Source organism: Panulirus ornatus, chromosome 26 (assembly GCF_036320965.1).
Source record: "Panulirus ornatus isolate Po-2019 chromosome 26, ASM3632096v1, whole genome shotgun sequence".
NCBI classification, from domain to species: Eukaryota; Metazoa; Arthropoda; class Malacostraca; order Decapoda; family Palinuridae; genus Panulirus; species Panulirus ornatus.
The window spans coordinates 5,744,794-5,769,720 of record NC_092249.1 but is presented as its reverse complement, the minus strand read 5'-3'; the positions used below and the strand labels follow the sequence as shown (position 1 = coordinate 5,769,720).

Sequence of the window (24,927 nt, the reverse complement as noted above, 5' to 3'; positions counted from 1 at the left end):
CACGTCCACAGTAACACTAATCCCTCTCGAATTCACAGACTTAACCCTGAGGTTAGGGCCGTTGCAACGTTGCCAAATGTAAAGTTCAAAATCATTTGTAATGATTATCGGGATGATTTACCGGTACCATTGTGTACTGAACGTTCTAAAAAGATAATAATTACGTGAATTTATGTGGAGTGATAATCAGGATAAGACGGTTTTTAAACACTTATTTTTTTTTTAAGGAGTCGCTCATGCGTAGTTATGGTGTACATTTGGCACCACCGCCGCATGACGTAGGCCATTGATTGGCGCCATTGTCAACATTACAGTTATTTGTGTCGTTATCAGCCATCCATGGTGCCATAAGGAGTGATAAAGACTAACATATTTCACCCAAGCTCCTTTTTCCTCCTTAGTTTATTAGATATATCATCAGTACTACTTTATTGGATATATATTCTGAATATTTATCATTTGAAGATGTTAAACAACCGGGTCGGGGATGGAATAGAAACATGGAGCATTCCCTCAACTATTTCTTAGAAATATGGCTGACGAATTCCATTTGTTAAATTGACTTCCTTGGAGTAGTTTTATTGGCTGGCTGGATTTTATATTAGACCCCTAACGCGCGCTGGCCAGACCAGACACTATTTAGGCTAAAGTTTTTCCTTAAATGTAATTTGATAACGGTGATAAAGTTGGTTTCAGTTATTTTGTTACGAGGAGAAAATTTCGTTATCAAATACGAGAGTTAGGAGGGAATTTCGTCTAAGATAGAAAATGGATGAAAAGGTGTCCATTTGTTTTTTTGGTTGTGAATGCAAATATTCTAAGTTGTTTAGGGTTTATTGCAAAGTGAATATAACTGGGAATGTTGTTTATAATATGCTATTTATGTATAGAATTATAAAGATGCTCATGTGTGTACTCGAATAATTTATATAGTTTTATCGAAGTCACTGTTTTTATCTAGGGCGATCAATGTGGGAAGTTCAAGAATTTTCAGGGGTGTCTCTCTTAAATTTTGAATTCTAACACTTCTTTTTCTGCCATGAATCTTCTGTTTCTAATTACGTTTTCCGCCCTTTTCCTTCATCCTCTCGCTTTATTTCTGATTTCGTTTTAAGCATTATCCTTGCCTTTGTATCCGACTTAATGGATTTCTAATGTATGCTCCTCTGTTATTTGTGCATTCCTTTGTTAAACGCCCAACGGTATTTTAACTATTGTTTGAGATTGAAATTCCTTTTGTTCTTCTCCTGTTATTTCCTACTGTTCTTCATTAATTTTTCAATCGACTCTTTTTTTGTCTCTCTCTCTGTATCTTTCTTGCTTGTTGTATACCCTCTTACGTTTTCCAATGATTTTATATATCTATCTATCTCCCAATTAACTATCTTTTTTTTCTTATCTGTTCTTCCTCATATCTGCAGTAATTAACAGCAATTTGCGTGGCCTCAGTCCGTGTTAAGTGAACTTATTAATTTACCTCATAAAAATTTGATAATCAAAATACACTTAGTATCTTCCAAAAATTATTTATTTTCTTTGTTTTTCTGGTTGAAACGGTTTTTGACGAGGTGGACAGGGTACTGGAAATCCATATAAATGACTGTTTTATTTCCTCCTTGTATCTCCCCTGATGATGTGATCATGACACGAAAGTGCACTTGGGAACTTATTGTGTTTCATTTCCCCCGTGGATTATAGCCACGCAGGGGTTCCGGGTTCGATCCTAGCTGTTGGAGGTGTGTATAATCGATATATATATATATATATATATATATATATATATATATATATATATATATATATATATATATATATATATATATATTTTTTGAAATGGTTTGGGCACATGGAGAGAATGAGTGAGGAAAGATTGACCAAGAGGATATATATGTCGGAGGTGGAGGGAACGAGGAGAAGTGGGAGACCAAATTGGAGGTGGAAAGATGGAGTGAAAAAGATTTTGTGCGATCGGGGCCTGAACATGCAGGAGGGTGAAAGGAGGGCAAGGAATAGAGTAAATTGGATCGATGTGGTATACCGGGGTTGACGTGCTGTCAGTGGATTGAATCAGGGCATGTGAAGCGTCTGGGGTAAACCATGGAAAGCTGTGTAGGTATGTATATTTGCGTGTGTGGACGTATGTATATACATGTGTATGGGGGTGGGTTGGGCCATTTCTTTCGTCTGTTTCCTTGCGCTACCTCGCAAACGCGCGACAAAGCAAAAAAAAAAAGAATATATATATATATATATATATATATATATATATATATATATATATATTGGAGGTTTGTATGTTCTATGAAAGTGTGTGTTCATAGGCACTTTGGTCGTGGAAAATATAATCGCTTTCTATAGACAATGGAACAGTCAGCCCACTTTCTGTATCACCACCTCACTATGTCTGTCCAGCGCGGGAATGCAAGCTCTCGTTTTCTGTTCACATTTCACGGATGAGAAAACGGAGGAATGTAAATTTGTTTTTATTAAAAAAAAAAATAGGTGATTTTTTTGGGTACGGGAAAAACGTCTTTTTTCTATAATTAATTGCTTATATATATCTTTCTTCCCTGAGACTTAATGTCTAAGGATAAACCCAGATTCCATATATAATCCATTCTTTCATACCCGTTCGCCGTTTCCTATCTTACTTAGGTAGCGTCAGGGCCAGACAATTGAGTATTAAAAAGGAAAATGTTCACCTTAATTTTTTCGCTGTCCTTTCTTTTGGAAAGTAATTATTTCTATTGCTTACAGAAGATTGTCTTACATGAGTCCAAAATATATGAAAATGGTGTTTGTTTTGAAAACCAGGTAGAAATGTGACTATTTATTCAAAGTCATTTAATAATTAGGTTTTTAAGGTGTCTTAATAATGCATTTATCTATTCCTCATGTGAGATAAATTAGTAACTTTATTTTATTCTTACATTTTGAGTTTTCAGTACATTTTGAGGCGAGGTAAATATACATTGTCTATGAAGCATGTTTCATGAGGCAAGTTTCACCTAATACAGTGTGACAAGCTTATTTCAGCTCTGTTTCAAGAACAGTGAGAAGCGATTGAAACTCAAGCTTCACCTGTGTTAATACAGTGTGACAAGCTTATTCCAGCTCTGTTTCAAGGACAATGAGAAGCGATTGAAACTCAAGCTTCACCTGTGTTAATACAGTGTGACAAGCTTATTTCAGCTCTGTTTCAAGAACAATGAGAAACTTTAAGAACTCAAGTTTCACCTGTGTTAATACAGTGTGAAAAGCTTATTTCAGCTCTGTTTCAAGTCAGTGAGCATTATAATACAGTGTGACAAGCTTATTTCAGCTCTGTTTCAAGAACATTGAGAAACTTTAAGAACTCAAGTTTCACCTGTGTTAATACAGTGTGACAAGCTTATTTCAGCTGTGTTTCAAGAACATTGAGAAACTTTAAGAACTCAAGTTTCACCTGTGTTAATACAGTGTGACAAGCTTATTTCAGCTCTGTTTCAAGAACAGTGAGAAGCGATTGAAACTCAAGCTTCACCTGTGTTAATACAGTGTGACAAGCTTATTTCAGCTGTGTTTCAAGGACAATGAGAAACTTTAAGAACTCAAGTTTCACCTGTGTTAATACAGTGTGACAAGCTTATTTCAGCTCTGTTTCAAGGACAATGAGAAACTTCAAGAACTCAAGTTTCACCTGTGTTAATACAGTGTGACAAGCTTATTTCAGCTGTGTTTCAAGAACATTGAGAAACTTTAAGAACTCAAGTTTCACCTGTGTTAATACAGTGTGACAAGCTTATTTCAGCTGTGTTTCAAGGACAATGAGAAACTTTAAGAACTCAAGTTTCACCTGGTGAGGATTTTGAAACTTCTAACCATCCACCAGTTCGTCTTCCAAGCTTTGTTTACCTTAGGAATGACCTTGGAAACTGAGGTTCGCAGAACTCCGTCTGTTGCCGGGAAGATGGCCGGCGTTGTGAGCCAGTGTACAACAACAGAACACCTCCACTAACAACTTGTTATCGCCCTTCCAGCTAATTTTGTTGTTAATGGGGATGCTGGTGTGGTTTTTTTTTTTTAGGGTGGGGGTTTGTGATGGGGTTTTAGGCCATTATGCTCAAGGTTTTTAGGGGTTCTTTGGTCTTTGGGCGCCTTCCGGGAGTGCTAAGAACTCCTGGCGTTGAAGATCTGTGGCTATTATGATTTCCAGGCGTTCTTGCTGCTGGAACTTCGGATCATGAGATGGTCTTCTCTTCTGGGGTCTGTTTATCATCAGTTCCAGGTGGTCTTTGTCTCGTTAACTCGTTGTCATCAGTTCCAGGTGGTCTTTGTCTTGTTAACTCATACTGTCATCAGTTCCAGGTGGTCTTTGTCTTGTTAACTCATACTATCATCAGTTCCAGGTGGTCTTTGTCTTGTTAACTCATACTGTCATCAGTTCCAGGTGGTCTTTGTCTTGTTAACTCATACTGTCATCAGTTCCAGGTGGTCTTTGTCTTGTTAACCCGTTGTCATCAGTTCCAGGTGGTCTTTGTCTTGTTAACTCATACTGTCATCAGTTCCAGGTGGTCTTTGTCTTGTTAACTCATACTGTCATCAGTTCCAGGTGGTCTTTGTCTTGTTAACCCGTTCAGTCATCAGTTCCAGGTGGTCTTTGTCTTGTTAACCCGTTCAGTCATCAGTTCCAGGCGGTCTTTGTCTTGTTAGCCCGTCCTGTCCTCCGTTCCAGGTGGTCTTTGTCTTTGGGACTTTGAGGAGAGCGTCGCCCCCCTGGGCGACGTGTGAGGGGGGTCTCTCCTGGCCAGAGGTGGTCTTCCAGCTGCTGTAGTGTCTTTAGGAAACCCTTATTAATGGCCAGTGGCCCGTGTGCCGTCTGTACCAGGGAGAAGGCCTTCTTCAGTCGCATAGAGTGAACCTGCGGACCATATGGTTCATGTGTTAGTTATGTGAACATTGCAGACCATGTAGGGTATGTTCAGCGTTATTGTGAACATTGCAGACCATGTAGGGTATGTTCAGCGTTATTGTGAACATTGCAGAACATGTAGGGTATGTTCAGCGTTATTGTGAACATTGCAGAACATGTAGGGTATGTTCAGCAGTATTATGAACATCACATAACATTTATATTTTATTTAACTTGACTTTTGGATTACTTTAAGACATTTATTTTTCATTTTAGCATTATTTTTGGATTACTTTATGGCATTTATATTTTATTGAGCATTACTGTTGAATTACTTTTCGGTATTTTATGTTTTATGTTAGAATTACTTTTGGATTACTTTAAGGCATTTATATTTTATTGAAGCATCACTTTTGGATTACTTCAAGGCATTTATATTTTACTGAAGCATTACTTTTAGATTACTTTAAGGCATTTATATTTTACTGAAGCATCACTTTTGGATTACTTCAAGGCATTTATATTTTACTGAAGCATTACTTTTAGATTACTTTAAGGCATTTATATTTTACTGAAGCATTACTTTTGGATTACTTTAGGGCATTTATATTATACTGAAGCATCACTTTTGGATTACTTTAGGGCATTTATATTTTACTGAAGCATCACTTTTGGATTACTTTAAGGCATTTATATTATACTGAAGCATTACTTTTAGATTACTTTAAGGCATTTATATTTTACTGAAGCATCACTTTTGGATTACTTCAAGGCATTTATATTTTACTGAAGCATTACTTTTAGATTACTTTAAGGCATTTATATTTTACTGAAGCATTACTTTTGGATTACTTTAGGGCATTTATATTATACTGAAGCATCACTTTTGGATTACTTTAGGGCATTTATATTTTACTGAAGCATCACTTTTGGATTACTTTAAGGCATTTATATTATACTGAAGCATTACTTTTGGATTACTTTAAGGCATTTATATTATACTGAAGCATCACTTCTGGATTACTTTAAGGCATTTATATTTTACTGAAGCATTACTTTTGGATTCCTTTAAGACATTATTTTCAGTATTACTTTTAGATTACTTTAAGGCACATATATAAGTGAAAAATTTAATAGGAACTGCTGTAATCCATGATACTCCAGTTACCACTGGGTTTTCGTGAATTACATTCAAATTATAAAGATAAAGGGAATTACAGTCATGAGATACTGTATGATGACCGCTGGGGCGCGGCTCCTGCCGTGGTAACTGTGGACCAAGACGCCCCTGGCGCTGCGACGGGCGCCCTCGAGGAACCGGTTCACCTCCGTCATGAACTGCGTCAGGTCTGTGTCCTCAGAGTCCGGGATGTTGATGCACAGTCTGTGGTACAGAGAGAGAGAGAGGTACAGTCTGTGGTACAGAGAGAGAGGTACAGTCTGTGGTACAGAGAGAGAGGTACAGTCTGTGGTACAGAGAGAGAGGTACAGTCTGTGGTACAGAGAGAGAGAGAGGTACAGTCTGTGGTACAGAGAGAGAGAGACAGTCTGTGGTACAGAGGGAGAGAGAGGTACAGTCTGTGGTACAGAGAGAGAGGTACAGTCTGTGGTACAGAGAGAGAGAGAGGTACAGTCTGTGGTACAGAGAGAGAGAGAGAGAGAGAGAGAGAGAGAGAGAGAGAGAGAGAGAGAGAGGTACAGTCTGTGGTACAGAGAGAGAGAGACAGTCTGTGATATAGAGAGAGAGGGAGAGTGGCCAGGTCCCCAGGTCTCTCTCCCCCCCAGGACCTGTGGCCAGGTCCCCAGGTCTCCCCCAGCTTACCTGGATCTGTGGCCAGGTCCCCAGGTCTCCCCCACTTTACCTGGACCTGTGGCCAGGTCCCCAGGTCTCTCCCCCCACTTTACCTGGACCTGTGGCCAGGTCCCCAGGTCTCTCCCCCCACTTTACCTGGACCTGTTACAGGTCTCCCAGGTCCTCCCCCTCCACCAGCTTACCTAGACCTGTTTCAGGGCCCCCTCCACCCCTCCCCAGCTTACCTAGACCTGTTACAGGTCCCCAGGTCTCCCTCCCCAGCTTACCTAGACCTGTTACAGATCTCCCAGGTCTCCCCTCCTTACCTGGACCTGTTACAGGTCCTCCCCCAGCTTACCTAGACCTGTTACAGGTCCTCCCCAGCTTACCTGGACCTGTTACAGGTCCTCCCCCAGCTTACCTAGACCTGTTACAGGTCCCCAGGTCCTCCTCCAGCTTACCTGGACCTGTGGTGGACCGTCGTAAGGTCGCAGGGACAGGGACACATGGACCTGTGTGTGGGGGGGACTTGTGAAGGCAGCAGGTTGGACAGGTCAACCACACACTGGATGTTCAACCTGCACAGTACGGGGTCACAGTAGGCCGCGCGGAGGTTACCCACGTACAGGTCACTCATGACCTGAAATGTGGGGAGTTTCTGGTCACTTCATTCTGTTCTACCTCTCTCTCTCTCTCTCTCTCTCTCTCTCTCTCTCTCTCTCTCTCTCTCTCTCTCTCTCTCAGAGGGGGGTCAGAGGTTATCGCTCTCTGGGGTCATAGGTCATCCAAAGGGGTGGGAGGTCATGGTTATAAAGGGGGTGAGGGGGTCATGGGTTATCCCTCCGTTGGGGGTCAGAGGTCATATCTGTCGGGGTCAAAGGTCATATATCTTCGTCGGGGTCTGGGGTCGTATCTCTTCGTCGGGGTCAAAGGTCGTCGGAGGTCATGGTTATAAGGGGGGTCATGGGTTATCCCTCCATTGGGGTCAAAGGTCGTATCGCTGTCGGGGTCAAAGGTCATATCTCCGTCGGGGTCAAAGGTCATATCTCCGTCGGGGTCAAAGGTCATATCTTCGTCGGGGTCAAAGGTCATATCTCCGTCGGGGTCAAAGGTCATATCTCCGTCGGGGTCAAAGGTCATATATCTCAATCGGGGTCAAAGGTCATCTCTCCGTCGGGGTCAAAAAAGGTCATTTGTCCATCGGGGTCAAAGAGGACATTTCACACTCCGGGAGGTCAAAGGTCATATTATTCTCCATTAGTATGAAATGTAATTTTTCATGGTCAGGGTCAAAGGTCATTTCTCCCATGGGTCATGGCCTGAGGTCAGTTGACCACTGAAAGGTCATTGACCTTATATACTGAGGCATTTCGTGCCTTTAGGTCAAATTCCCTTAAATAACCCTATCATTTAAATAAGTCAATATCGTTCCTTTAGGTAAAAATCCCTTAAATAACCCTATCATTTAAATTAAGGCAATATCGTTCCTTCAGGTCAAAATCCCTTAAATAACCCCATCATTTAAAATAAGGCAATATCGTTCCTTTAGGTAAAATCCCTTAAATAACCCCATCATTTAAATTAAGGCAATATCGTTCCTTTAGGTCAAATTCCCTTAAATAACCCCATCATTTAAATAAGTCAATATCGTTCCTTTAGGTCAAATTCCCTTAAATAACCCTATCATTTAGATTAAGGCAATATCGTTCCTTTAGGTCAAAATCCCTTAAATAACCCTATCATTTAAAAAAGGCAATATCGTTCCTTTAGGTCAAAATCCCTTAAATAACCCTATCATCTAAATAAGGCAATATCGTTCCTTTAGGTCAAATTCCCTTAAATAACCCTATCTTTAAATAAGTCAATATCGTTCCTTTAGGTCAAAATCCCTTAAATAACCCTATCATTTAAAAAAAGGCAATATCGTTCCTTTAGGTCAAAATCCCTTAAATAACCCTATCATCTAAATAAGGTAATATCGTTCCTTTAGGTCAAATTCCATTAAATAACCCCATCATTTAAATAAGTCAATATCGTTCCTTTAGGTAAAAATCCCTTAAATAACCCTATCATTTAAATTAAGGCAATATCGTTCCTTTAGGTAAAATCCCTTAAATAACTCTATCATTTGAATTAAGGCAATATCGTTCCTTTAGGTCAAAATCCCTTAAATAACCCCATCATACGTTCTTTTAGCCTGAGATAATAATTGATAATTTTTTTTCAAACTATTCGCCATTTCCCGCGTTAGCAAGGTAGCGTTAAGAACAGAGGACTGGACCTTTGAGGGAATATCCTCACCTGGCCCCCTTCTCTGTTCCTTCTTTTCGAAAATTAAAAAAAAAAAGAAATGAACTGATAATATCTTACGTTATTCCTTGCGAAACTCGGTTATAATGCGACAGAGGTCAATTTAAGCCTTCCGCCCAGTGGTTACCGTCCTTAAGAGTGCCTGATTGCAGCGCCCAGGGAGCAAGCCTAGTCCACTGAGTGTGTAGTAATATATTACGAAGTGTGTGTGTGTGTGTATGTACGTGTGTGTGTGTGTATGTGTGTGTGTGTGTAGTTACGATACTTACGTAAGATACGTTGGCGTCGGAGTACACAGGGCCCCTCTGACGTAAGGGCTTGCTGATGGGCGTCGGGGGCCCCCGTGGGAGGGGCTGGCCCTCCTGCGACCCAGCCAGCCTGTGAGTGACCAACCACCACCTATTACATAGACGGTAACTCACACACGTAACTCATATGTAACTCACATGTAACTCACACATGTAACTCACACGTAACTCACATGTAACTAACACGTAACTCACATGTAACTCACATGTAACTCACACTTAACTCACACGTAACTCACACGTAACTCACATGTAACACACATGTAACTCACGTGTAACTCATATGTAACACACGTAACTCAAACGTAACTCAAACGTAACTCACATGTAACTCACATGTAACTCACGTAACTCACATGCAACTCACATGTAATTCACACATGTAACTCACACGTAACTCACATGTAACTCACATGTAATTCACACATGTAACTCACATGTAATTCACACATGTAACTCACATGTAACTCACATGTAACTCACATATGTAACTCACACGTAACTCACATGTAACTCACACATGTAACTCACACGTAACTCACACACGTAACTCACATGTAACACACATGTAACTCACATGTAACTCACATGTAACTCACACGTAACTCACATGTAACTCACACGTAATTCACTTGTAACTCACACGTAACTCACATGTAACTCACATGTAACTCACACTTAACTCACTTGTAACTCTCACGTAACTCACATGTAACTCACATGTAACTCACTTGTAACTCACTGGTAACTCACACGTAACTCTCACGTAACTCACATGTAACTCACACGTAACTCACATGTAACTCACTTGTAACTCACTGGTAACTCACATGTAACTCACATGTTATTGCTTTAGGAATGGGAGTGACAGGAAACCTACAATTTATGAGTTTCGTGTCTAGGTATTGAGATTGAAACAGTGCATTACGAGTCTAACGAGGCAGTTTAGTTGGAGTGGTAGTTAAGACATAGTGAAGTGCGGGTTCTGGGTATCCCATTTTAACCTGGTGCGTCGTTAGGGAGCATGACCCATTGGTAGTTTAGAAGAGATAGTTGGAACAGTTCATTTGGGTCGTAGTATCACGTTCTAAACAGGTCGTCAGCAGTTTAAGCAGGTGGTGAGAGGCAGTTTACTACAGGCAAGACCTTACCTTAAGGGATAATGACGCCCTTGTGTGTTAACAGTCGTCTTGTCCCTGGATTTAGGGCTACAGCCCTTCCAGTGCTGCCCTGATTGGCCGACGTCGCCAGCAGGGGCGGTGTCGTCACTCCCTGCGTCATCAAGGGTGGTGATGCCGTCATTGGTGACGTCACCTTCATCTCTCCAGGAGGAGTGACCGCGTTCGGATGTGTGAAGCAGCGTCCGGTGTTGGCCGTTGGCTTCGTCGTCGTCACCACCTCCAGTCTGCCTCATCGTGTTGGCCAGAGGGGTACAAAAGGAGATGATTAATATCATATACAAACCATTATCTCTTTACTGCTAAGATGTGTTCAATAGGTCACGAATTACGGTGGCCCAGGAAGCAAATTTAAATGATGGGGGTTGAAGGCCTTTGTAATGGTGGTTGAAGGCCTTTATAATGGGGTTGAAGGCCTTTGTAATTTGGGTTGAAGGCCTTTGTAATGGGGTTGAAGGCCTTTGTAATGGGGGTTGAAGGCCTTTATAATGGGGTTGAAGGCCTTTGTAATTTGGGTTGAAGGCCTTTGTAATGGGGGTTGAAGGCCTTTGTAATGGGGGTTGAAGGCCTTTGTAATGAGGGTTGAAGGCCTTTGTAATTTGGGTTGAAGGCCTTTGTAATGAGGGTTGAAGGCCTTTATAATGGGGGTTGAAGGCCTTTATAATGGGGGTTGAAGGCCTTTGTAATGGGGGTTGAAGGCCTTTGTAATAGGGGTTGAAGGCCTTTGTAATGGGGGTTGAAGGTCTTTGTAATGGGGGTTGAGAGAAAGACGAATAGAAACATAGATTTTACCAAGAATTGTGGAGACTTGAAGAGTCATTGGTACAGCCCGAAGTGCGACAATGGCTAAAGAATAGCTTAAAATTTAGACTTTATGGGTTACTGGAGGGTGATAAGCGATGATGGGGTCTGATTGTGCACATGTGAACACCATCGCTTTGAACTGGTCGTAGGAAGTGATTGCGTGTGTCTATCGCTGGTAAAGAAGTATTTAGTTCAATCCAAGTTAACTCGGTGATCCTCAGAGTTTTAAACCATTTCCTCCCGTTGGTGATCTTTATATATATATATATATATATATATATATATATATATATATATATATATATATATATATATATATATAGGTCTTTCCTGGGACGAAGAGAATGATTGTGTGATGAAATGTAGAAATTACTGTGATCAAGGCAATTGGATCAGCGGCTCGAGTAAGTGTAAGTTTGGGGAGGGACTTGCCTCTTTTTCGGTGTTGGTTGAGGTTCCCTGGTGCTGGAGAGGGGTGGAAGCCGCCCCCGGGAAGGCCCTGAGGGTGACGGGGCTCTTGGTCAAAGGGCTTGACGACGCAGAAGAGGCAGAGCTGGAGGTAGATGGTACCTGACGGAGGGAGACCCATTGTCAAAAGGCAGGTTTTCCACTTCATCCAAAACAACCAGATCAATTTTTACCTCCTCGATCATTACTTCGTCATTCTTTAGTCATATTTTAGTCATATTTCATATTGCTTTTGAGGCTCGGCTTCGATGTGGAACTTTGTGTTTGGAACCTTCAAAATGAGAAACAGAGAGAAAAAAACTGGAAGTTCAGTGTAGCTTTGCTCTCGTCTGAACACCCACCTTCAGGAAGACGTTGGCTTTGGCCTTCGGCAGTAGCGTGAGGTCTTGCATCTTGCGTGAGTCCCTCCTGGACATGAGCACTTCCAGGGGCACGTCCATGTCCCTCGCTGTCGAGGCCACGAGACCCGGGTCACAGGGATGGACAAGCCCTTGGCGATCGTCGTCCACAGGGCTGGTGAAGTGAGAGGATAAGGTTACCAAGGCTCTCTCTCCTTCAGGTAGGTCTTGGGATAGGTCAGCGAAGAGGTGCTACCTACCTAGCAAGCGAGATGGTTATCAATGCGTTGTCAAAGGAGGCGATGAATTAGCTGGCTGGAGAAGGAAGGAAGGGCGCCTCGCGCCTTCATGGATACACGGAGAAACACAGAAGTATAAGCTCAAGGGCGCGCCCGCCTTCATGGATACACGGAGAAACACAGAAGTATGAGCTCATGGGAGGCCCTACAGAGACGTGAATACACAAGAGGACGTACCATAAGTTGGCGCTCCAGGAGAGAGGGAAGACTGGGCTGGTCGAGTGGAGGGAGGGCCTGGCGCTCCGGCTGGTGTTCTGGGCGAGAGGTCCCACGGCTGATGTCTTTCTCCCCGTCTGACCAACGCAGACCACAGCAGGAGAGCGAAGGAAACATTGAGTAAATCACCGTTGCCTTGATGATTGTGATAAGCATGAGGCATTCTTATCGTTCTTATCACAAACGGGAGATTCAAAGGCATGTCTACGAGGGAGAGGATGGGTGGTTCCTGTCGTAGGTGGGTCCGTGTTCGTGTGTGAGTTCGAGAAAGAGGGTAGGCGGTTCCTGGCAAAGGTGGGTCTGTGTTGATGCGTGATGTCACCATGGTTGTTTGATCTGTTTGTGGATGAGGTGGTTAAGGGGAGGAAGGAGGAGGAAAAGTGGGTCTTTGATTGAGTGTTAGGTCTACAATATGCTGGGGTGGGGGTTAGGTTGGGGCTTGATTGGTGAATCTGTTGCTGTTTGCAGATGACGCTGCTGTGGTGGCAGACGGCACAAGCCAGCGCCAGAGTGTGGTAGAGTGTGTGAAAGAAGAAAGCTGAGAGTAAACATGAATATTGGTTAGGTAATGAAATGCACAAGGGAGATGAGAAAAAAGAGTTTGAGTTTAAGTTTGGATATGGAAGACCTGAAGAAAATGGAGTGTTTTCAGGTCCTGGGTGTGCATTAAAGAGCATGTGGAAGGAGAGTGGAGGAGTGTGAGTAGAGTGCAAGGGTGAAAATTAATTTCATAGATGTGGTATATGGGGGGCGACGACGTGATACCTATAAATTGATCCAGGGCGTGTGGAGGTGGTCAGAGGTAAATCATGGTATGATCTTTGGGTTGTACATGACACATAGGAAATGGGATGTGTGGAACTGGAGTCATTGTTCATCTGCTCCTGACCCCGCCAAGTGAAGGCAGACATCTGAATGTCTTGATTAATTAGACTTGTACTACAGGGGTCATCCAAAGCCTGCTTTCGAACCCGATCTTTGAACCCTTTGAACCATGGAACGACCTACAATCATTCTCTGGAAGTCGTAAACATAAGGTCTGACGAAGGGGTAGATGAGAATGTCTTGAATTGAATTTTGATAATCTCTGAGGGTGGTGGAGAAAGCATTTGACCCTTTGTCTATTGGATCGAGACTTGATGTTGTTATTGTGTGAGATACTCACAGAGGTTTTGGTGGTGGAGGTCCACCCGGGGAGGTTTGGACACGAGTGTGAGAAGGACCTTGTCAAGAGGTTCCCAGGGTTAGTCTTGCTGTCGAAGTCCACTTCTTGCAGAGGCACGCAGCCGTCCCACCGTGTCCCCACCTGCACACAGACCTGTAAGGGGGGATGTGTTTGCGTGAGCCTCTGTAACAGTTGTCCCACATTTTATATCACGGTTTTGATTCATTTCTCTTTCGTGTTGGTTAGAGCACTTGGCGTTTTTGTGGAATGCTTGTGAGGTGTCGCTTTGGTTGCCGTGTAGGCTCTTGGTAACTAAGGGATGAGCCGTTGTCATGTCTGTTTCGTTCCTTGCATTGCAAAGTTTAGGAACTTTTTACCTTCTCCATGTCTTTCCTAGCATCTGTCACCTGACCTTTTCCCCCCTTCACCGCTAAGCTTTGGACTTCTTTCCCTTCTCCATGTCTTTCCCATCACCTATCACCTGACCCTTTCCCATCACCTTATCACCTGACCCTTTTTAAAAGGCAGGTTTTTTTTTACCCTTCCTCCAGCGCCTCTGACTCATCCCATCTCTTCCACGTCTTGAGCCATTTTCCAATTCCTCATGTGTCGACGGGTATCGATGAAGTCTCGTTTCGTGACTGACTTACACCTGCCTTTCCTCCCACCACCGGGCTCACTATCTACACATCTGACGTCTACCAAAGGGCGTCGTCATCTACACACCTGACTCCCGCCACTAGATAGATAGTTGTAGGTAATATCTATTGCCACAGTCTATTGCCGATGACCCAACAGCCCACCTTACCAGCCAGACGCTGCAACGTTTTGGAGCGCAGTGGTATTCCGGTATCAAAGGCGTGAGATAACATGGAGATAACAATGATTCCCTAAGGGCCTTCGACTCCCAGGGGCGCGGTAGAGATAACAGAGCAGAAATAGGGTGTTTGAATCTCACTAACTGGCAACCGTCGCGCAGGGGAAACAGTTGCCATAGTTACCAGTTAGGTAAATATATGGCCATAATTTACCAACTTTTCCCTCCCCTTTATCTCCTCCCCTTCCTCTTATAACTTCATTTTTTGACGTCATTATGACGTAGAATATTAAAAACTGGGGTTATTTTGCCGAGATAATGGTCGGTCAAATGATATAATGCCGATATTGTTTCATAATCTTTTTGCGTAGCTCTCTACGCTATTGCGTATATCAGCTTATCTCATACAAGTTTTTTTTTTTTCAATTTTTTTGTAGTTATTGATTCATACAAATATCTATTTAATAAGAGGGGAAAAAAAAGGTAGATATTTTGATTTCATTTTTTGGCGGGCTTACCTGTCGCCATCTTGAAGTCCAGGGAAAACGTCGGGTTCGAACGATTAAACGAAACTACATAATTGGGGGCTGTCCCTCACGCCCCCTCCTCTCCTAACGACCCTTTACAACCTCAGTGTATGGCAGTAACTCAGGTAAATGAACGATAGATGTGATAAATCCATTAATAGCAGTGTTAACGAAATGATGGTTTCAAACCCATTAGTGTCGACTTTAATGTCAACAAAATCATAATTTCGTATTAAATTGTGGATTTTGTATATGTGTGGCCCTTAATGTATATAAATGTGGCCCTTAGATGTATATAACTATGGCCCGTAACTGTATGTATGTGTGGCCCGTAATTGTATATATATATGTGTGTGGCCCTTGATTATATATGCGTGTGGCCCTTCACTGCATAAAGTGTGGCCCGTGACTGTATGTATGTGTGGCCCGTAACTGTTTATATGTGTGGCCCTTAATTGTATAAAAATGTGGCCCTTAACTGTATATAGGTGTGGCCCTTAATTGTTTATATGTGTGGCCCTTAACTTTATGAGTGTCTGGTCTTAACTGTATGTGTGAGCGGCCCTTCCCTGTCGGCCCTTACCTGTATGTGTGAGGGCGACCCTTGCCTGTATGTGTGAGGGCGGCCCTTACCTGTATGTGTGAGGGCTGCCCTTACCTGTATGTGTGAGGGCGGCCCTTACCTGTATGTGTGAGGGCGACCCTTGCCTGTATGTGTGAGGGCGGCCCTTACCTGTATGTGTGAGGGCGGCCCTTACCTGTATGTGTGAGGGCGGCCCTTACCTGTATGTGTGAGGGTGACCCTTACCTGTATGTGTGAGGGCGACCCTTGCCTGTATGTGTGAGGGCGACCCTTGCCTGTATGTGTGAGGGCGGCCCTTACCTGTATGTGTGAGGGCGGCCCTTACCTGTATGTGTGAGGGCGGCCCTTACCTGTATGTGTGAGGGCGGCCCTTACCTGTATGTGTGAGGGCGGCCCTTACCTGTATGTGTGAGGGCGGCCCTTACCTGTATGTGTGAGGGCGGCCCTTACCTGTATGTGTGAGGGCGGCCCTTACCTGTATGTGTGAGGGCGGCCCTTACCTGTATGCGTGAGGGCGGCCCTTACCTGTATGCGTGAGGGCGGCCCTTACCTGTATGCGTGAGGGCGGCCCTTACCTGTCTGTGTGAGGGCGGCCCTTACCTGTCTGTGTGAGGGCGGCCCTTACCTGTATGTGTGAGGGCGACCCTTACCTGTATGTGTGAGGGCGGCCCTTACCTGTATGTGTGAAGGCGGCCCTTACCTGTATGTGTGAGGGCGGCCCTTACCTGTATGTGTGAGGGCGGCCCTTACCTGTATGTGTGAGGGCGTGGCAGATCGGCTGGAGTCTGTGCTGGACCGGCGGCGTGTCTGTGGCCCACGGACCGCCACCATCATGTTCTCCACGCCGTCCATGTCTTCCACGTATGATATTTAGATCCTCTATATATATTTGAGTCCTCTATATGTGTCTTATATATTTAAATCCTCTATAGATATATATTTAAATCCTCTATTAATATATATTCCTATCCTCAATAGGTCTTATATATTTAAATCCTCTATAGATATATATTTAAATCCTCTATTAATATATATTCCTATCCTCAATAGGTCTTATATATTTAAATCCTCTATAGATGTCATGTATATCTAAATCCTCTATAGATGTCATATATTTAAATCCTCTATAGATATCTTTTATATTTATATCCTCTATCGATATACATTCAAATCCTCTATAAATGTCTTATATATTTAAATCCTCTAAAGATGTCTTATATATCTAAATCCTTTAAAGATATCTTATATGTACTTAAATCCTCTAGAGATATCTATATCTAAAATCCTTTTAAAAATATTTTATGCATTTAAATCCTCTAAAGATATATCTTTAATTCCTCTAAATACTTATATTAAATCCTCTAAAGATATCTTACATATTCAAATCCTCTGAAGATATCTTACACATTCAAATCCTCTAAAGATATCTATTTAATTCCTCTAAAGACATCTTATACGTTTAAATCCTCTTAAGATATCTTTATGACAGACTTACCGCCCTGGTTTTTATAATTAATAACTTGTAGATCTGTAAAAGTTATTACGTTAATATATAAAAAAATCGTGTGCTCTTGAAAATTTGAATGGCTAATTTTTTTTTCTCATAGTTTCCCGTTTTCTTGTGTATAATTTTATGACAGTACTGTACTAGTTTTTATATTTAATATTTTGTAGAATTGGAAAAATTATTACAATAGTGGATTTTTAAAAGATGGCGTACTCTTCAAATCTTTAATGGTAAAATTTTTTTTTTAGAAGTCTCTTGTTTTCTGGAGGGAGTTCATGGTTTCGTAAATTTGTCCCTATAATTTTACGACAGATATCATATTTGATATCTTGTAGATTTTTAAAAATGATTTCACAAATATATAATAAAAAGAAATGGCGTTGGCTTCAAATTTTGTATAGAAAATGTCTATAATTCCCGTTTTCTTGATTGAGTTCATATTTTCGTAAATTTACACCTATAATTTTTTTTTTCAGAATTTTTTTGTAAGATATTTGTAATATTGTTCATTTATCGTTATGGAAATAGGAATATCTAGTTAAGAATATGTTATTGTAGTAAAAAAAAATATTTTTTAAAAAATTACGAATTTCTCTCAAAATGAAGTTTTGCTGAGAGCGCATCATATATGCCTTATTTTGTCTTATTTTGTCGTATTATCTGCTCTTAAGACATAGATTGATAATTATTTGAACAACCATAATGAATATTGCTAATTAAAGTCGTGTTTTCTGATGTTTGGTGATAATTAATTAGCTGATGATTAATTAGCGACGTATGGTATCATAGGCAATAGGATGACGGAAGGCAATATTTAAAGTTGAAAAAAATATGTGATTTTCCGGATAATAGATGATGGATGGAGAATTTTTTTTTTTTTGGGGGGGAGATACTGGTGATTACTGGGAGTAAGAGGGGCCTGTTAATCCCCCGTCCTTAGGGGTAGATAACCACCACTAACCACGGCCACTGTCAACAAGAGACTGTTCTCATGGTAACCGCAAATGTGTGGGATGACTCCGGCGACCCCCGGCAACCATCACCACCCTTTCCCGCTCATCTTGTTGCCGACCTGCGCGGCGTCGTCTGCGCAGATCACTTAATATCTTTATAGTATTTTTATTATCATATTTTTCTTAAGTCAGAGGGTCGTAATAGGGACTTTGAAGTCCTCATCGAGGCCGGGGATAAATAAATTATGCTAAATGTTTGAAATTGTGATTTACGTATATGCAGACGATACACATTTATGTAAACAGATGATCGCAAATGGGGATGCAAAAATATCGTTCGAGCCTTCTAGAATTTTCCCTTTCTTTCCGTCCTATTTATAAAGTGATAATACAGGAAGGAGGATTTCCAATTTCCTCCCACCCCCTCTTTATCAGCCACTGTGTAAGGTGCGCAAGAGATACATTAAATAGTATCAAGTCTTGTCTATCCCTCGGCTCGATGTCCATAGATATATTCAAAGATATTTAAGGGGGAAATTAGTGAAATAGATTTAATGAAAGGTTGGAAGTATATGTCACTCTGTCTTTAATCATTCCCGAGTATCGTGGTGGGCACCAGAGCTGATGCAAAAGAGAGAAGAAAAAAAGAAATAGGTAAGATAAGTTTAGAAGTGACCTGCCTTCTCTCTCTCTCTCTCTCTCTCTCTCTCTCTCTCTCTCTCTCTCTCTCTCTCTCTCTCTCTCGGGGATAAGCAGGGTTGGACGACAATGAACTGTTCGCGTGTTGTGCCTGTCTTGACCCCCCTGTCTCTCTCTCTCTCTCATTTCCGTGGCCCCTCTCTCTCTCTCTCTCTCTCTCTCTCTCTCTCTCTCTCTCTCTCTCTCTCTCTCTCTCTCTCTCTCTCTCTCTCTCTCTCTCACCCCCACACCAGCAGTCTTTGTAGGTCAAAGACACTTTTTTTTTTATTTTATACCAATTTTAAAGACAAAAACTTTAAAATATTGGTTTTTAATTTAATTTAATTTTTATTTCATTTTATCTATTTATTATATATCCATTTTTGGGGGGTGGGGGTTTGTGCGACTTCAAGTCTATTTAAATCATTTATGTTTATATCATTTATGTTTATATCATTCATGTTTATATCATTTATGCAAGTCTTACACTAAACATCTATCAGACTTTGGTCGATAACATTGCGATAGATAACTGATGACCCACAAATAATTGCAATAACTGACGTATTCATGGATGTTTTGGGGGGAATATTCGCCATTTCCCGCATTAGCGAGGTAGCGTCAAAAACAGGTGACTGAGCCTCAGAAGGAGAAATCCTCACTTGGCCCATGTCTGTGTTCCCTTTTTTTATTTCGAAAAGTAAAACAGAAGGGGAGGATTTCCAAACTCTTGCTCCCACCCCTTTTTAGTCGCCTTCTATGGCACGCGGGGAATACGTGGGAAATATGTATATATCACAGACGCTTTTTGTGATCATATATGTTTAATCATCTATTCATTAAATCCTTCGTTATTATTATCAGTTATTTCTCAAATATTTCTTGTTTATGAATGTTTTTGTGTTCTCGATCACCTAAAATGGTACAGGAATGCTGAGGTGGCCAGACCATATTGGCCACAATATTGTCACTTATTTGAATTAATAGAACCACCTGTTGTCTTTGCAATACCTGTCTATGTCACAATAGTGTCACCTATTTGCTATACCTGTCTATGTCAATATCTATGGGCAAATTAGATATTTGTGACAGACACCTGAATCACATTTTTTTGATTTTCATATATAAGAAACTGTAACAAATGTATTTTCTCCCTTTCCCCTCAAGAAAATAGATATTGCCAATACATATTGCAACTATATCAGGAAAAAATTTATAATAATCCCGAGAAAGGACAGTTTTTGATGGAATTCGACATTATTAGTAATTTTTTTCGCCATTTTTCCCTCATTAACCTAAACAGTCATGTATCCCTTAATTGGGCGTAGATAAATGTTTCAAAAATGTACAATTGTCGTTGAAGAATTTGGTCTAGGTGGGGTCTATGTGCAGGAGTTCCTGAATAGCGACAGAATTACATGTATTTCAAGATTATTATGAGTATCCCTTAATATATTTACATTTTCTTTAAGGGATTTGCTACATTTTCTTTAGAGGATTTATGCTACATTTTCTTTAAAGAAAATGGCATCTCTATCCAGGTAGGACTACTCTAAAATTGGAATGGCTAAACTACTCGGTATTATCACGTAGTTAAGACTTAACCTAAAGATGAGAGTAAAGTCCCTATAGATTGCCAGTTAAATTAGATGTTTACTAATGAAACAATCATCGCTGTCAGCTGTGAAAATCAGACCCAACACAGCACTTAAACTACCACAAATAACCCAGGGACCAGCCATATTTATCCATTAAACTATGAACCAAATGACATGGAGTAGATTGTCGATCTACACCAGATAACTCTACTTATCTACAGCTACCCAGACGATACGGAACCACGCACGCGCCTGCGTTACGCTTGTGGCAAGGGTGGAAATGGCGCTGTACGACGAGTCTTATACATGTCGTGTTTCCGTCTCCGTTAAGTCTATAGAAAGGAATTGATCTTAATCCAGATTCAAATGAATGAGGGTCGGGTCTAAGGCAACGTCATTGTATATTGAGAATTATTGATGTAATGCCGAGTAAATATTTGGGTCATTAATATTTCAGTCCGCGGTAAATATTTGGGTCATTATTAATATTTTGAGTCCGCGGTAAATATTTGGGTCAATATTTGAAGTCCGCGATAAATATTTGGGTCAGTAATATTTGAGTCCGCGATAAATATTTGGGTCATCATTAATATTTTGAGTCCGCGGTCCCTGTAAACAAACAGGGGCCGGAGAGGAGCCAATGGGAGAGCCGCTTGCATCCCGCCTAGGCCCTAGCATGGCAACATGGCCTCGGGTTCAAACGAGAATGATTCCCGGAGTCGCTTGGGTTTCCCGAGAGTTCGGGGGAAAAAGAGGAAATTATTCTACAGGGAGACGAAGCGGCTGGTGGACGAGTTATTGGACATATCTGGCCAAGAATGGATCGACGCCATTGCAAGTTATGTCAGTGAGAATGGTGGGTCTTCGTCTCCTCAAGTCTCTTGGTCGAGAAAGGGGAGTGGGGTCATTTTAATGAGAGAGAGTAATTAATTTAATGTAGTTCGTCTTCTCTGTTGAGTAATTTTTTTTTAACGTCGATGTATCGTGAAATAGACACTGAGGTGGCAGCAGAAGTGCTAGGTCTCCCACGATCAGTAATGAGAGAGGGGAATTGGACTAGGGTTGTGACAAAAAGCTGTTAGTCACGACCCTAAAGTAGTCTTAATGACATGGTTCTCAAGGATAATGATGGCGAGGATTATTGTGAAAGGGAATGAATGACCCAGGTTGTGGTTAACAAGGTGTTCGTGACAACCCGCATAGTCATGGAGATGAATTAGGCTCCTAAGGATAAGCGCTTCAGAAAATGTAAGGTTAAGTTGTTTGATAACAAGTGGAATATCATATATTTATTGCTTCAGGTAGAATTTACTCCATATTGCCCTCTCGTATGGGTTTTGAGAGGATCTGTTGTGCACGGCTGTTGTCGTGATTTACGAATGAGATTAACCGTGGGGAGCATAAATGTCAGTGTGGGTAATTCATTTCCAAGAAAGGAAAAAAAAGTCAGTAAAGCCTCACCTAGTCTCCCTTGCAATCAAGGTTTATCATAATGTTCAGTTTTCTAGTTGACAAATGCCCATCACGCCCATGATTGAATGCTGCGACTTTGGTGCTGGATTTGAATTATCAGTTATTCCTATAGAAGAAAAGTTGATTAAACCATAAAAAAAAATGGACAAAGTTGTGAAGAGAAAGTTTAAAGTTATAGAATTTTTTTATGAAAAAAAGTCCATTGTGAATCAGCTGACGGCAGTACTTTGTTTAGTTCCCTTACTGATTATTGCCTGACTGACACACTCATTTACATGTCTTTAAGGGTTTTTATGTGGTCTTATATGTATTTTCTGATCAACGTATTATTACCAGTAAGTATTAAGACTGATTTGGTTTTGGGTTGTTGATTTGGTCATGCAAAATGATTATAGCATTAGATTTTATGGATATTTGGCTGGTTAAAGCTTTAGCTTATTCCTGTCACTTATTGTCATTATGGAATTGAACAAAACTGGTATTTCCTTCACATAGTTGAAGTGATTTTTACTGCTCTTGCTTGATTTGGAGCATTTTTTTATCCCTTGCTGATAGGTAAGTTATGGCGTTAAGGGCTATGAAAATCAAGGAAATTGTTCGGCTTATAAATGTAAAATTAGATGAAATTTGTGGAAATCAACAGAACCTATGAGAACCTTATTATCTAAGATTTATGGTAGAAGTAATCTAGTGTGTAAGAATATCATGATATATCATACAGGTGACATGTGTAAAATTTATTTTAGATGAATAGGATTTGTAGAGGACTGCAATTACATCACGAGAAGGGGCCCCACCGGTGTGTATGTTCATCCCTGTAATGTACAGCTAAATAATTGCAGCAGTAACAGTAACCAAATTTTCATTTCGTTGATTGTCCAGCCTGTTTTTTCGGACATTATTAAGTTTTCGATGGCTAGCTGTTCCATAGATATTATGCTCCTGATGACCCTTATTGAAGGGTAATTACATGATAGTTGTTCTTATTGCTTTTAGTGGTTGTAATCAGGTGGACTAAGAGACAATTGTTTTAGTGGCAGCTGCATAACTTAGATAAGTGGGCTTTCTTCATTGGATTCCATTGGTTTTGACCTAATGTCTGCGGACAAACTGGTGTCATTTCTTGCATTTCCACTACTCTCCATGTACCCTGGTGTGTGTGTGTGAGAGAGAGAGAGAGAGAGAGAGAGAGAGAGAGAGAGAGAGAGAGAGAGAGGTTCCATCGCCAACTGCTTGCTGTATTTCCTTCAACTTTATTTCAGAGTATCGGATTTACTAGAGTATAGATATATGCCATAAACCTGTTTTTTTTTAAGTTGGAGGAGAAAACTTGCAGCTCCCTGGATATTTGATAAGAAACTTTTGAAGAAATTCTTAATTCTTGACTCGTCAGGAAATTTGAGCACAGGCCTTAGGAATGGGTATTTTAAGACTTGCAATGGGAGTATATTTGAATTGAGTGAAAATATTCAGAAATTCTTTCTTCAGAATAAGTCACTGGAAAGAGAATTGCTTGTTGAAGGCATGTTAAGCACATGTTCAGTAACATTTAAGTACTGGTTGTTTAGGAGGGTTTACATAAAGCATACTGAATAAGGAAGCCGGAAACAAAAAAGATAATTAGAAAGATTAATGTTACTGAAACTGTAAGTACTGGGAAATATGTTGAGTACTGTGCAGGTGGTATTTATGAATTGGCAAGAAGCGTTAAGGGTATGCCTACCTATGTTTGTAATATTTAGAAGTCTTTGAGGGTAACTTGGTAGTTACAATCAACTTGGCTCGTTTGTGTGAAGGTATTTCTAATTCTACTGCACTGATATCTGTGGTATCGTATGTTACTATATCGTCCTTTTATCTTTCTCCTTACAGAGCTACATCTGCAGATATATCCGGAGAGAAATGCTCTTCACAAAAAAATCATGGCCCAGTGTGCATCAGAGCTCGGATCATTCTTTAAAGACTTGGTGAAGAAGTATTTAGAGCTATACACAAGTGAATGGGGAGCAAGTGCTGCTTTGGTGTTCAGTTTTATTGGCTTTGTGGGAAAAACGCTCAGTGGAGAAACCAACTTATCAGGTAATTAACTTCTTATTTAATGTTTTTAGTTTTGAAATTTTTTTTTTTTTTTCAAATTTTCCAAAAGAAGGAGCAGAGAGGAGGGCCAGGTGAGGATATTCCCTCCAAGGCCCAGTCCTCTGTTCTTAACGCTACCTCGCTATTGCGGGAAATAGCGAATAGTATGAACATGAACAAAGTTTTGAAATTTGTAGAGTTTCTAAAGTGAGGATAGTTCTAACTGTGAAGAGGTATATAGCTGTAGGAATGCTGGATTATTTCTATATGTTGTCTGGTTATCTAAAATGTCCTTGAGCCATGAAACAGCCCTCTGTAGGTAAGCACCTGAAAACGTAGTTTGTATCGGTATGTGAATAGGGTCAGGGCAAAGGCTTGAAGGGACTGGGACAGTGATGAGCAGTTTGGAAGTATATTTGGAGTCTGTGAATACACAGAATAAGGATGGGTCATTGTTGTATATAAACAAGATAAAAGGAGGATGAGGAATGTTGAGATTGATTTTGGGATAAAGGGCAGACAAAGGGAGCATGGAGCTGGAAAGTCGTAGGTTTTGAGTGTGTGGAGCTTTGCTGAGATAGGGATGCATAGCACAGGCTTGGTGTGGACTGCCCTGATTGAAAATGTATTGATATGTAGACTGAGAAGCAGTTTCAGTTTTTAGATTTTTTTTAGATGAAGAAAATCATTATATTTATATTTTGCTTCAAAATGTTGTCCAGTTGATTAGCAACTTGTGTGATATAAAAGCAGGTTAGTATCACAATCAACTTCTTTTAACTCCTTTTCTTAGCTGTATTTTTATATAACTCTTAAGTTTTGAATAATGGTAATGTGAGCAGAATTACCATACACTGCATAATGGTTAAGACACTGTGGAATTATACTCTAAGTCTTTTTAAGATTTTTTTTTTTAACTTTCGTTACTACTTTATTAGAGGTAGAA

At 40.8% G+C, this 24,927-nt stretch overlaps 2 protein-coding genes across 3 annotated transcripts in view; one reads left to right on the top strand and one right to left on the bottom strand.

Moving 5' to 3' along the window:
* LOC139757421 (uncharacterized) overlaps positions 1–24,927 on the top strand; it is a 53,233-nt gene that overhangs the window by 23,071 nt on the left and 5,235 nt on the right. Inside the window, exons 1-2 of one of the 2 annotated variants that reach the window (XM_071677922.1) lie at positions 21,091–21,288; positions 23,778–23,984. In XM_071677922.1, coding sequence (XP_071534023.1) covers positions 21,117–21,288; positions 23,778–23,984 — 379 coding nt within the window. In that variant the 5' untranslated portion in view covers positions 21,091–21,116. Of the gene's footprint in view, positions 1–21,090; positions 21,289–23,777; positions 23,985–24,927 lie in introns of those variants that run through there. The other variant, XM_071677924.1, reaches the window with a different exon arrangement.
* On the bottom strand, positions 2,896–10,715 carry LOC139757458 (dual specificity protein phosphatase 4-like). The gene is made up of 5 exons (XM_071677986.1): positions 10,453–10,715; positions 9,263–9,371; positions 7,145–7,323; positions 6,110–6,275; positions 2,896–4,900 (listed from the first exon to the last, which is right to left on the bottom strand). Exons 1-5 carry the CDS (start codon positions 10,713–10,715, stop codon positions 4,664–4,666), a joined length of 954 nt encoding a protein of 317 aa, XP_071534087.1. The 3' UTR covers positions 2,896–4,663.